This window comes from Plectropomus leopardus, chromosome 24 (assembly GCF_026936395.1).
Source record: "Plectropomus leopardus strain MGB_pleo_1.0 chromosome 24, ASM2693639v1, whole genome shotgun sequence".
Lineage (NCBI taxonomy): Eukaryota > Metazoa > Chordata > Actinopteri > Perciformes > Serranidae > Plectropomus > Plectropomus leopardus.
This window is the reverse complement of record NC_142199.1, coordinates 9,308,868-9,321,163: the sequence shown is the minus strand read 5'-3', so window position 1 is coordinate 9,321,163 and position 12,296 is coordinate 9,308,868. Positions and strand designations below refer to the sequence as shown.

Sequence of the window (12,296 nt, the reverse complement as noted above, 5' to 3'; positions counted from 1 at the left end):
AGATGTAACCAAATCCTTTTTAAACAAGTTACCAGAAACTACATAGATGCTACCTGAAATATAAGGATCTTGATACAGTCGATCGATATCAGACTGTACCGTGGTTAAATTTCTTTGTTGCGTTGAGTGTGTATGACTTCCCATATGGTCTAGCGGTTAGGATTCCTGGTTTTCACCCAGGCGGCCCGGGTTCGACTCCCGGTATGGGAACAAATGTTTTTTGAAAATATGTCGGATGTTAATGTAACTTATGGAAAGCCTATGTTAAACCACGGTTTCAGATATAGATGTTTGAGCAACTAATGCAACAAGTAAAAGAACAACTAAGCAGCTGGATATAAGATGGCATATTGCTAATCTCCCAAATGTAAACATATCACTGAATTCCAAGCATTTTACGGGAAGTCCTTAGAAGTCCTAAGATTCAGTCATAATGGGATAGTATTAAAAAAAAGAACAAAAACAGAAGACAGGAGTGTATCACACTAGTCAAAAATATTAAACACACAAGTATTGAGTGACTTGATAGTCAAATTAGAAAGATAACTCACATATTGCTCAATATATTTTGTAAAAACAAAAGAAAATGTATAGCTTAATATACATTTCAGAATTTTTTTGCCAACATCAGTATCAAATAAATTATTTAAAAAAAAAAATTTTGTTCCATAGTTTATGAAGAAAACAAACACTTATTTTTTCCGATAATAACTTAAAGTTTTAAAGATATGACCAATCACAAATATGCAAAGATTTAAAATTTTGAAAAGAAATTTTCTTTCAATACTTCTTCTTCTTCTATGGTGGTGAAGTGAGTCTTAAAAAGCGAAAGTCCATAAACCTTTTAGTATTTCCGGTTCCCTTGTCTTAAACATGGATCTATTCATGGATGTATCTATTATCTTAAAGGGTTGATGCTAAAATCAATACATCATTGGATGCCATTGATGTATTATAGAGAAGTCGATTAATGCCAGAATGGATCGTCCGGAGGGAGGTGGGCGGGATCTCCACCGCACGTCATCAAAGGCTCAAAGCTGAATTGACCAATCACAGCAGCGTGCAATTTCTGGCTTTTTTTTTTTTTTTTTCAGTTTATCCGCTCATAGACTGTATATAATATCTGTGTCTTTACATATCAATTTTTATTAAAATTATTTTTGCACTGTTGCTGCAAGGGCCAAGGGCTCGACTGGTTGCGTCATCACTGAGCGCGAGGACACACTGTAGCATGACGTCAGAAGCGCGCGGCTGACCCACCGCCGTAACTTTATCCCCTGAGCCGCTCCGCCGGTGTCCCGGTGCAGGTAATCGGTTTCCTCCGCAGTTCGGTGCCAGAGCTCCGGGGCTGCCCATGAACGGCACCATGGCCGCGTCCTCACACCGGATCATGATGGGCCCGCTGGTTGCTGCCATCGACCAGGGCACGAGCTCAACTCGCTTTCTGGTAAGAGCGGCGCGTGCTAGCTGTGTTGTGTTTAATGTGTGGCTCATAAACGTGCCACACACGCGTGTCCTTGACTTTATTATCCAGATCGTGTTTTCATTTTTGGACGTTTAGTTCCGCAGAAGCTGTGACGGATTGTAGCCGGTGTTTGGGTTCGTTTAGCGGTAATAGATTAGCTGTGTTTTGGTCGAAAATGCTGCTAATTAGCTTAAATCTCCAAAAATGCTCCTTATAAGCCCCTAAAAGCAGGACTAGAGTCCCCTTCAGGCTGTAGCTGTCTTACATTAGAGACTTTGGTTCCACAGGGTTGCATATTACTGTATACTGTATATTACTATAATACTGTATTCACATTCAAATTTGGGGATACTTTTACTTGACTATTTCCATTTTGTCCTACTTCAGGTACTGTTCTTTATGTGTTAACCCTCCTGAAGTGGCAAATATTTCAAGTTAGGATTTAAAGTATTTAAGTTAAAACCTGAAAACGAAGTTTCATTCTTGTTTTGCATGCTGGTTATTGCCAGTGGTTTATTTTGGTAGAATTTTAAATAAGACCTGTAGAATAAAGTGATTTTGATTAAATATCGCTATTTTCAGCTTAGATTTGGTTATATTTTATTCTGATTGAAACGTTCGTGCCACATAATGTGTTCAAGATCAGAGTACTTCTCCCACAGCTGCACTACACAAAACAGAGTACTTTCAAAATAGCTCAATTAATGCAGTAAAGCTGCTTACATTTTTGCATTAAAATGTGTATTAACTGATGTTAATGGCTTTACATTTAACTCCATAGCAAAACACAAGTGTCTTTTGTTTTTGACTGTGTAACTGATGCAGCAGGACGACCAGATGTTTTGAATCCTTCCCGGGTGTGGCTGAAAGCTGTGAGCCAAGAATTTAAGAGAAGCTTTTTTTTTTTTTTTTCCCAATTGACACGAGTCACGTCAAACAAAGTTGTAGTGCTCACGATGACTTCTCGTTTGAGTTTGGTAAATGCCGTTCGACGCGTGCAGAGATATTTCTGTCTGTGATAATTGTACCCTGAAAAGATGGTACTGGTTATAAATAATCATAACACTGTGTACAAAAGCAGGCGGTAGAAAATAAAAGTATTTTATGACTTTGCTTTGAAAGATCGTACTGTTATGCAGAATCATTGAAGGTGTGTCGTAAATCACAGCAGATAAGACATCTTCTTCCTGATGACAAAGGTCAGAAATTAACAGATCGCTGTTTAATTTGAAATTGAAAGGCTTTGAGTCTCGAAAGCAGGTTTGGATCCTTTAATTGCTGGGTTAGTCTAAAAATCTGTGTTAAATTACCCAAAGGAAGGCCTTTAGATGATTTAAAGCGAGTGCACGCTCAGTCAGCTCTCCCTGCAATGAATGAAGAATAACTTGAGTTTCTTTATTTTCTGTCTTTGAAGGTGTTTAATTCAAAAACAGCAGAGCTCCTCAGCCATCATCAGGTGGAAATCAAACAGAGCTTCCCCAAAGAAGGGTAAGAAACACACAATACAATTCCTCAAAGACGCACACACAATTTAAAAAAATGTGTCTAATTTGTTGTGACTCGTTGCTCGAATGTTCAGATGGGTGGAGGAGGACCCCAAAGAAATCCTGCAGTCTGTGTACGAGTGCATGGAGCGGACGTGTGAAAAACTCACCCAGCTCAACATCGACATCTCAAACATTAAAGGTATTCACACTCGAAGCGCGCTGCCGCCTGCTCTCTGGAGGCTTTTGTTTCAAAGAGTGTGTTGTTTGATTGTTTGCAGCTATTGGAGTGACCAACCAAAGAGAGACCACGCTGGTGTGGGACAAAGAGACGGGGGAGCCGCTCTACAATGCAGTCGGTGAAGTTGTTATTTATACGTCATTTTGCTTTTATTCCGGCAGAAATCAGACATTGTTTATGAGTTTACGTGGACACAATCAAACAGCAGTAGGGTCGTTTGATTTGACTGATTTTTGGTTGTTTTTTTGTTCAGTTTGGTTGGATCTGCGGACTCAATCAACAGTTGAACGTCTGATTAACAAAACTCCAGGAAGGAATAAGAACCACTTGAAGGTGAGCCCCGTCTGCTCTCTCTTATATGAGATGACATAAATAAGACGTTTTTATTAAGTCTTGGTCTTACGTATCATTAATCACTCCTAAATATTTTATATCAATTTAGGCATCTTACAGCTCATGACGCATGCAGACTTTTGATGCTTGTTGTTTACGTTGTCGTCATCCTGCAGCATAAAACGGGGCTTCCAATCAGCACCTACTTCAGCGCAGTCAAACTTCGCTGGCTGATGGACAACGTGAACGAGGTCCATGAAGCCGTCGTGTCTCACCGTGCCATGTTCGGCACCGTCGACTCCTGGCTTATTTGGGTGAGTGGCATTTGTGAAAAATAAAGAAAATGCTGCGGTGGGTTAGGAATGGTGGCAGTCTGAGGCTGCTGCGTTGGTGAAAAGCTGATTTTTCGTGTGTGTTTGTGATGTGTGTTCCACAGTGTTTGACAGGAGGGAAGTCAGGCGGAGTCCACTGCACAGACGTGACCAACGCCAGCAGGACGATGCTGTTTAACATTCACACGATGGACTGGGACCCAGAACTTTGCACGTAGGACAGCTGTTTTCATTGGCTTTCATCCTCATGCCCGCTATTTAAAAAAACACTGAATGAGATTCTCTTTTTAATGTGAAATCCATGCCAGAGTCATTCCTACCTTTCAGGTTGTTTAGAGTGGAACTATACAAGTTTTTGGCTTTCACTTTGCATTGGGAATTAATTGTTGGTTGCACAATGTAATGGCATTTCCATTTGTTTTCAGAAGCCTTGCTTTTAGGGAACGCAGCTCCGTCAGCCAGTGCGTGACCTCCCAGGAAAATAAAGGCTGGATTTATGGCACAATATAGATTTAGATCAAGATGTCAAATGTTACATTTGCTCGCTTGAAGGAGTGATCAGAACAGCATACGGGTTATGAGAAGCATTTTATTTAAGCTAAATCAACATCTGCAACTTACAAATATGTTTCTAAATATGTGTCCGCTCGTATTAGTGGACACACTAACTATCTTTGGATAACAAAACAAAACTTTTCTGTTTTTCTTATTGGAGCTGGAAACATTAACATCATAACAGTGCAAATCGCCACTAAAGTGAAGCGCAGACCGATTCGCATATTCAGGTCCCGATAAAAGCACAAAACAATCGACTTACCTACACGAGTGTCCGGGGCATCCATCAGTCAACATGGCATATCTGATGTTATCTGGAGATCTCAAATTCATTTTAAAAATGTAGGAATGTATGGCCTCGTAGGGTTTCCGCAGTGTAGTTTCTAATTATATATCAGCAAAATACATAAATTGAACGGAAAGCAGAACTGTCCTAATTCTTCAGTTCCTGTGACCCGTCAGATATTTCGGTATTCCCATGGAGATCTTACCCAGAGTGAGGAGTTCTTCAGAAATCTACGGTCTCATGGTGAGCACGCTTGAATATAACACTTTGTCTAACACTACACTTGTATTATGATTAATGTCTATATTGATGTCATCCTAATGATTTCATTGCTGTGTCTTGTGTTGAAAGAGTAAAATATCTCAAACAGACCGCTAATCGGATGATAGTTTGTCGTCTAAGTGCATGAAGGTTGACTGAGAATTTTTTTTAGCCATTTTTTTTGTGTGTGCCATTTGTCTCTCCTCTCTCACTGGTAGAAAATATGTTCTAGCCGGGTAAGTAATACTCGCCATCACTACTTTTCTCATCGTGCAAACCCGTCCCGCTTCTCCGTGGCCAAAGCGAAAGCGCCATCACACACAGTGCATTTCCAAGACTCCCGTATAACCAGCTGTGTGTCGCAGTACTGGAATTTAGGCATTTAACAGGTTTTTACAGGCTTTTAGAAATGAATAATCAAACTGAAGCGCATCACTCACTGCTGCTTGGTTGGAACTAACTCTTAACTAACATGATACATTTGCGATGCTGTTGACCACTTTATCTCACCAAGTGTCCAAAATGAAGTCTTCATTTAACTGGAGATGGTAAAACAAAGGAAGACTGTAAACTTTGAGTTTTTAGTTGTAGTTTGTTATGTAATATTTGTCATTGTTTTCTTTGTTTTGATTTTTTGTCAGCTATCTAAAGCAGCTATTTTGGGGTATTTTAAGCAGCTTTTATCAATATCAGGTGTACGCTCTCACGCGTACGCTCTGTTGGAAATGTACTGGATGCTCCCCGTCCCTCATCGCTTCTGTTGTGGCATGCCACTCGGCTGGTTGGACGCCCACCGCACCATCACCCTCTGCAGCGTCCCGAAATCTCTTCACTCTTTGGCACAGTTTTGTTGAGCTAACTCTGTTCTCCAACATCTAACTAACACAGAGGCAGCCTCTGGTGTAGGAGTGAAGACATTTTTTATTTATTCAGGTTCACACTTGCCCTCAGCGTCCCCTCACTGTTACAGTCCGCTTCATGTGAAACATTGTGGTAGAATTCAAATCAGTATATTTGTGTTATTTGGCTTCTCGTAGTCAAATAATGAGTAATAGTTTTCAGTGTTGTTGTCGGGGCAAGTGGCTCATAGTGATTGGTAGTGAAGATGTTTTTCCGTTGCTGACTGATTGTATATGTAATTTCTCTTGAATTCTGGCTGTTGGTTTGATGCCTTAGCTACAAATATCTATGTGTAAGTTCAAAATAATCAGTCTCTATACATTTAACTTATTTCTGAAAAACGCACATAGCCATAGACACTTCTCCCCCCCAAAAAACCAAACCAAACAAAAATATTGCAAGAGAAGCAAAACATTAAAGTACTATAATGTGACTTTAACATTGAAGTACAGAGTTCACATATTAAACAAGTTTTTTTTCTTTTGACAGAAATCTGGAGCTCTTTCAGGTATTCCCATTTCAGGGGTAAGTTTATCTCTATTTTTGTTCTCCAATTTTGTCGTCTTGTACTTAATAGTATGCTGAGGAATCAGTGCGTCCTGATGGATTTACGTGTTATTTGAAAACAGTGTCTTGGGGATCAGTCAGCAGCACTTGTCGGACAGATGTGTTTTCAGGACGGACAGGCTAAAAACACGTACGTTTTTTTGCGTGTGTTTTAGACATACATCTCTTCAAATGTGTCATTTCTCCATTGCCAGAAAGTAAACTTAAAGTTTGAATTTGTTTTGTGTTTTATGTCTTTATTTTGTGTGTTTCAGGTATGGAACTGGCTGCTTTCTACTGCGAAACACAGGAGCCAAAGTACAATACTTAAGATCTGTGTTTTAACGGTTACAGAAATATATACATAAATAAATTTGGACATAATTAAATAATAATAATTACAATAATGAAAGAATAAATGAAATATGCTCAAATGAATATATAAATAAATAAATATATATCAACTTTTACATATTTATGCATTTGATTGTCTATTTAATTATATATTTAAGTAATTATTAATAGTTAAGTCATTGTTTGTCTTTCTTAAATCAAAGATTGCATTCGTTGGTTTTTTCCTTGTCTGTTTTGTTTTGCAGCCTGTCATGTCCGACCACGGTCTTCTGACCACTGTGGCATACAAACTTGGTCGGGACAAACCTGCCTGCTATGCACTAGAGGTGCGGTACCTTTAATACACCAATATCCCCACACCTGTCATTGTTTTCATGATATTCTGTGTAATTATTCAGTAGTTTGAGATTTAAAAGTTGTTTTCGGGTACTTGCCAGGGCTCTGTGGCTATCGCAGGAGCGGTGGTTCGTTGGCTGCAGGACAATCTCGGGATCATTGGATCGTCTGAAGAGCTCGGTATGTTTTGCTGTCAACCACAAAAGAAATGTAACAAACAGCATCTTCAGACTGTGGCGTCATTTCATTTATAGGGACACTTTAAGCAAATAAAGACGCTGAAACTGTTGCACAGGTAGGTAGTTATATCCCCAAAATTGGCCTTTTTGTTGCTTCACTGGGTGCTTGAATGCTAATATTTAGAGATATGCAGTGCTTTCTTGTCTGTCTGCGTATTGTAATTTACTTTATGCTGTCCTCCTTTTTTCCCCCAATCCTTTTCCTGTTTCTTTCCCGCTGCAGAGAAGTTGGCTGCGTCAGTCGGTACATCCTACGGCTGTTATTTTGTTCCTGCATTTTCGGGTCTTTATGCACCTTACTGGGAACCCAGCGCAAGAGGGTAAGACTCAGAGCTGCTCTGTAGACAGGAACTAAGTCAATAATAAGTGTCTGATTCATTCACTCTTTTTTTCTGTGTCACAGGATCATTTGTGGGTTAACTCAGTTTACTAATAAGAGTCACGTTGCATTTGCTGCACTGGAAGCTGTGTGTTTCCAGACGCGAGAGGTGAGTTCCCTCCTTTAAATTCCCCTCATAAGACAAGTTTATTTACAAAACTACTATTTCTTATATTTATTTGCTTAGATGTGTGATAATTGGAATATTTCTTTTGATTGCAGATACTAGACGCCATGAATCAGGACAGCGGCATCCCCCTGACTCAGCTCCAGGTGGACGGAGGAATGACGTCCAACAGGCTGCTGATGCAGCTGCAGGCAGACATTCTCTGTATTCCTGTTGGTAAGATGTCCATTCATTTCATGTAATTGTGTTTTTTTTTCTGCTGCAGAAAAAAAATACATAGACGACCACATAACAACGGAAAAACAGTTCTGTTGAACACAAGTGAGACGAAACTATAGTTTGGATAACATTAAAGCCAGAGGACATATATTGTAAGATGCAAGATGTAAAATGCCAATATATGAATGATACAAAAACATAGACCAAAAACAACAGCAGAAGCATAAACCCACAAATAAAAAGGAAACATAAATTGAAAAGGTAAAATAAAAATAACACAAAAAGACACACTGGATGTTTAGAAATGGAGACATCATTGAACAAAATGTTCAGACGGCACAGAAAAATCATACAACATTCAGTTTTTTAACAACAAACTCGCCCTTTGCTACTGTCGTATCGAACTGTGATGGTGCTACACTGCCCTCTGCTGGCGTCATGTGGGATTAATATCACACTGAATAACCTGGTACAATAGGAAAGTTGCCAAAAAATGAGTAAGCATTACATTTTTTGGAAATGTGTGATTTAAAAGTAATTGCTTAGTTCCAATATGCTGTACAAATACACATAACATGCTAAATTAAAAACCTAATATCAGTACGAGTAAGTGTTGATCAAGCATACTATTTTTTTTTAAATGTTTGGAAAATTGTGATTTAAGTCATTGCTCATGTTATTGGTTTACGAATCTGTCCCTGAACACATCCATAAAAAAACCACTGATGTTATTGCTGCTACTAGTAAAGCAATTGTGGTTAAGAGCAAGAGTTTCCTGAACAAAGTAGCAAGCATCCTTCTTCATTTTGTCGTCATTAACAGCAAATATTGTATTGATTGTTGTTTCCAGTGAAGCCGTCCATGCCTGAGACCACAGCTCTCGGCGCAGCGATGGCGGCAGGAGCGGCAGAGGGGGTGAGCGTGTGGAGTCTGAGCCCGGAGGACCTGAGTGAAGTCACCTCCGAGAAGTTCGAGCCTCAGATCAACCCTGAAGGTACAGTCAGAGCTGCTGTTTCTGCACACCTGCACAAGTAGCTGCTGCTTAAAAACTTTATTTCTTTGTGTTTTCAGAGAGTGAGTTTCGGTACGCTCGATGGAAGAAGGCAGTTCAGAAATCGATGAACTGGGAGACGACAGAGCCTGTTGGAAATGGAAACGGTAGGCATGTTTACAGTTATGATTCACATTCCACAAACTGCTGTAAGTTTTGTGTGTTTGGAGACCATAATATTTCCTTTTTGGGCTGTACCAAATATTCACAACATTGACATTCAGATTACACATTAACAGTCAAAATGCCCAGCTTTTTTTTGTTTTGCATGATAACTCATTCTGTTTAAATCAGATATTTCTGCACAGTTTCTGGTAAAGATTTGATGACAATAATGATTTAGTTTCCAGTGGTGTATGTGTTAATTACCAATATAGGTTTCTGGAGTCTGAAAGCTGCACAAGAAACCTAATGTTGATCCAGGTGTTAAGGGGTTAACTTGCTGGTAGTGGACTTCCACTGTGCTGTCATTGGTTCAACTGTGTGACATAATCTGTCCTAAACTCAGAAAACAACTGCAAAAACAAATTTTGGTCAAATTCAAAATAACCAAAGAGCACCTTTTTTCATTCACAGTTTGCGGTTTTATTGTTTTGTTGTCTAACTGTTTCTCTGTCTCTTCCCTGTGTGTTACCCTTTTAATTTCGGATAACTAAAAGGTGAAACAAGTATCTTCTGCAGCGTCCCTCTGGGCTTCTACATCATCGGCAGCATGTTGATGTTAGTTGGTGCGAAATACCTTGCAGGTCAGTGTCTATTTCAATGTGCATGCAAGTTTTTTTTTACTTTTAGGTAATATTTTTTTCTATTAATTTCTGTATTCATTTTTTTATGAATTAGAATTTCAAATTAATGGTTTATGATTGTATTAACCTTTATTTATTTATTGTTTTTATTGATTAATTAATGTACAAAATTTTGGATTATGGATTGTTATTTTACTTTCAACGACAGGCCACGACTAGGCTGGGACTCCTGGAGGCTTTAAAGCAAAGAGGAAAGTGGAAACATTCGCTCTTCATGCTGGACCACATACTTGTACTCTTGGTTGCACTCTTTCTTCAAAAAAGGCATTCCAGGAGTGAGACGCTCCTGCTGAATCTTAGCGGAAAACCAGGACAAGTTTGAACTTTATTATTATTATTTTCTTCATTATTTTCTTTTTTGTTTTGTTTTCTTAATTCAAATGCAATTTGCAGATATCGGTACATTATAGCTTATTTTAGCAGGGGTGTGCATGCAGTATTTGTTTTTCTACAATGCTGATAGGAGCTTATTTATGTAGAAACTCTACCAGGTAGTTGAGATTGTCGTAATGTCTCCGCAGCCGTGTGAAGTGATGTTCGCCGTCTAATTTGCGTCACTTGTTGTTTGTGTAGTTGTCGTTCCAGACCCTCCATTATGAGCAACAAAGGAAGTTTCTGAGCACTTTATATTTTTGTTTTGTCTTGTGGGAGCTGTGAACTAACAGAGTCAAATTTATGTATTTTTTTCTAACACTTGGGATTAAGGCACAGAAAGTTGGTAGTGAAATGAAAACAAGGGAGAGTTAACGGACTGATGAGGTTGTTTGAACACACTCTTGAACACACTGTAATGTTTGAAAACAGAAAAAGTTATTGTGTAAAAGGACAAATGTGAAACGAAGGGCAATAATGAATCAGCAGACAGTTTTTGAATGTGTCCAGTTAAAGTAATGCACACATATTTGCAAATTTTACATATTGAACATTCTCTCAAAAAGACAACAGTGAAGATAATTTAGGAAGAAAAACTGAAGTTAACAGGTGATTTATTTTGGAGACAAAAATGTAAGTGTAGCTTTTTCATACCAAGGAGTGTTATTGGCAATATTTATGGACTGTTATGGTCAGACTCAATTTAATGACTTCATCATGTTATTTGTCTTTATAGGGTCATGAAAATGCTTAAATACACTACTTTTCATAGGGCTTGTTATATATTTCTTGTAGTCTCACATTAATGTGATAATTTTTCATAATTTATTTGGGGAAATGACACATAATGTTACATAAGTTATCAAAAAAAAGAAGAAACTTCCTCAGCATGCAGTATGTTCAAAGCCAAGCTTTATTGTGTTAAAATGTTAGAGTTGAGCATTTTTGTCTGCTTAAATTATTTAAATTAAATTAAATTAAGACTACATTCAGAAACGTTGATATCTTTTAACCTGGATGATACAGCTGCAATGTGATCCCAAAGGGCAATTATGCACCGTCAATTAAAAGCTGTTGTTTATGCCACTGACAGGCTCCGATGTTTATTTGAAATGTGTTACAACATTACAAAAAGAACACATCTTTTTCTTGTTGCAGTGTGGTTTGTGTCTTGCTAAAGCAGAAGTCTGGTTCTGAAACTCTTTTCCGCAATGCGAATTCAGCTAAATATTCGGCCATGACATTGACAATCTTTTGGAAGATACACTTTTTGCAGTACAACACAAAAAAATCTTTCTGGCACTCCTTGTTGCCACCATTTTCCAATTTCTCACCATTTCTCAGTATCCGTAATGTTGTCAGACACTTATAACAATCTGAGCCTGCCAGCCGCCAGTTCTCGATAATACACCAATAAAAATAAAGACACATAGACACAAAAATATGAGAAAATAGAATACAGGTTGTAATTTAAGATACCAGTTTCACTTTAAAGTTCAAGTGTATGAAACAAATGTCTATTTATTCTGTTGCCCAACATTTGTCATTTTTGTCTTGGATGCAGAAGTGGAGGCAGAACAGTTAACTAACATATTTGTGAACAAATATAACATATGGGAAATGTCATCTTAAATAGAGAAGCTGTAACTGAAGAGTTTCGTGCTAAAATTAGAGATACAGAGTCAAAATGACGAAGGCAAAGTTTGCTACCAACTCTCATGTAAGACCTTTAACTGTGAAACTGTTGGATTCGCTAATGAGTGATTTCATACTGAACAGTGGAAATATGTCTCCACACTTTTGCTACTCACTCTGCATGTCATTTCACTCAACTCATTCACAGTTGAGTGGATACAAAAACAAAATGTTCTCCTCTGTGTGACATGTTTAAAATGAGGAAACGGTGTTTGTGTCGTCACCTTTCGTGTAAGGAAACAGGTTTTATGGGAGAGTAAATGTCATGAAAAATAAACTCTCCAATTTCTGCAAAACAGTGACTTTTATTTCTCT

At 38.3% G+C, this 12,296-nt stretch overlaps 1 protein-coding gene and 1 non-coding gene across 3 annotated transcripts; both read left to right on the top strand.

Moving 5' to 3' along the window:
- Positions 1-138: 138 nt before the first annotated feature.
- Positions 139-210, top strand: trnae-uuc (transfer RNA glutamic acid (anticodon UUC)). The gene has a single exon. It is a non-coding gene; the product is annotated as a tRNA-Glu (tRNA).
- A 998-nt stretch (positions 211-1,208) lies between these two features.
- On the top strand, positions 1,209-12,277 carry LOC121962776 (glycerol kinase). Of its 2 annotated transcripts, XM_088074321.1 has the most exons (21): positions 1,209-1,447; positions 2,880-2,953; positions 3,045-3,151; positions 3,231-3,308; positions 3,444-3,523; positions 3,700-3,837; positions 3,960-4,069; positions 4,873-4,939; positions 5,176-5,193; positions 6,347-6,382; positions 6,487-6,554; positions 6,679-6,721; positions 7,003-7,083; positions 7,195-7,273; positions 7,556-7,652; positions 7,736-7,820; positions 7,934-8,054; positions 8,908-9,051; positions 9,129-9,215; positions 9,768-9,854; positions 10,063-12,277. In XM_088074321.1, exons 1-21 carry the CDS (start codon positions 1,355-1,357, stop codon positions 10,071-10,073), a joined length of 1,704 nt encoding a protein of 567 aa, XP_087930447.1. In that variant the 5' UTR covers positions 1,209-1,354; the 3' UTR covers positions 10,074-12,277. The 2 variants fall into 2 exon arrangements, with proteins under 2 accessions (XP_087930447.1, XP_087930448.1); XM_088074322.1 differs by lacking the exon at positions 5,176-5,193 and having other exon boundaries at positions 1,210-1,447.
- The last annotated feature ends 19 nt before the right edge of the window (positions 12,278-12,296 follow it).

Coding starts and splice junctions, on each gene's coding strand:
- LOC121962776 (XM_088074321.1), top strand. CDS start 1,355: ATGAACGGCACCATGGCCGCGTCCTCACACCGGATCATGATGGGCCCG. Junction 3,524..3,699: donor GGAATAAGAACCACTTGAAG/GTGAGCCCCGTC, acceptor GTCATCCTGCAG/CATAAAACGGGGCTTCCAAT. Junction 9,052..9,128: donor GCCTCAGATCAACCCTGAAG/GTACAGTCAGAG, acceptor TTGTGTTTTCAG/AGAGTGAGTTTCGGTACGCT.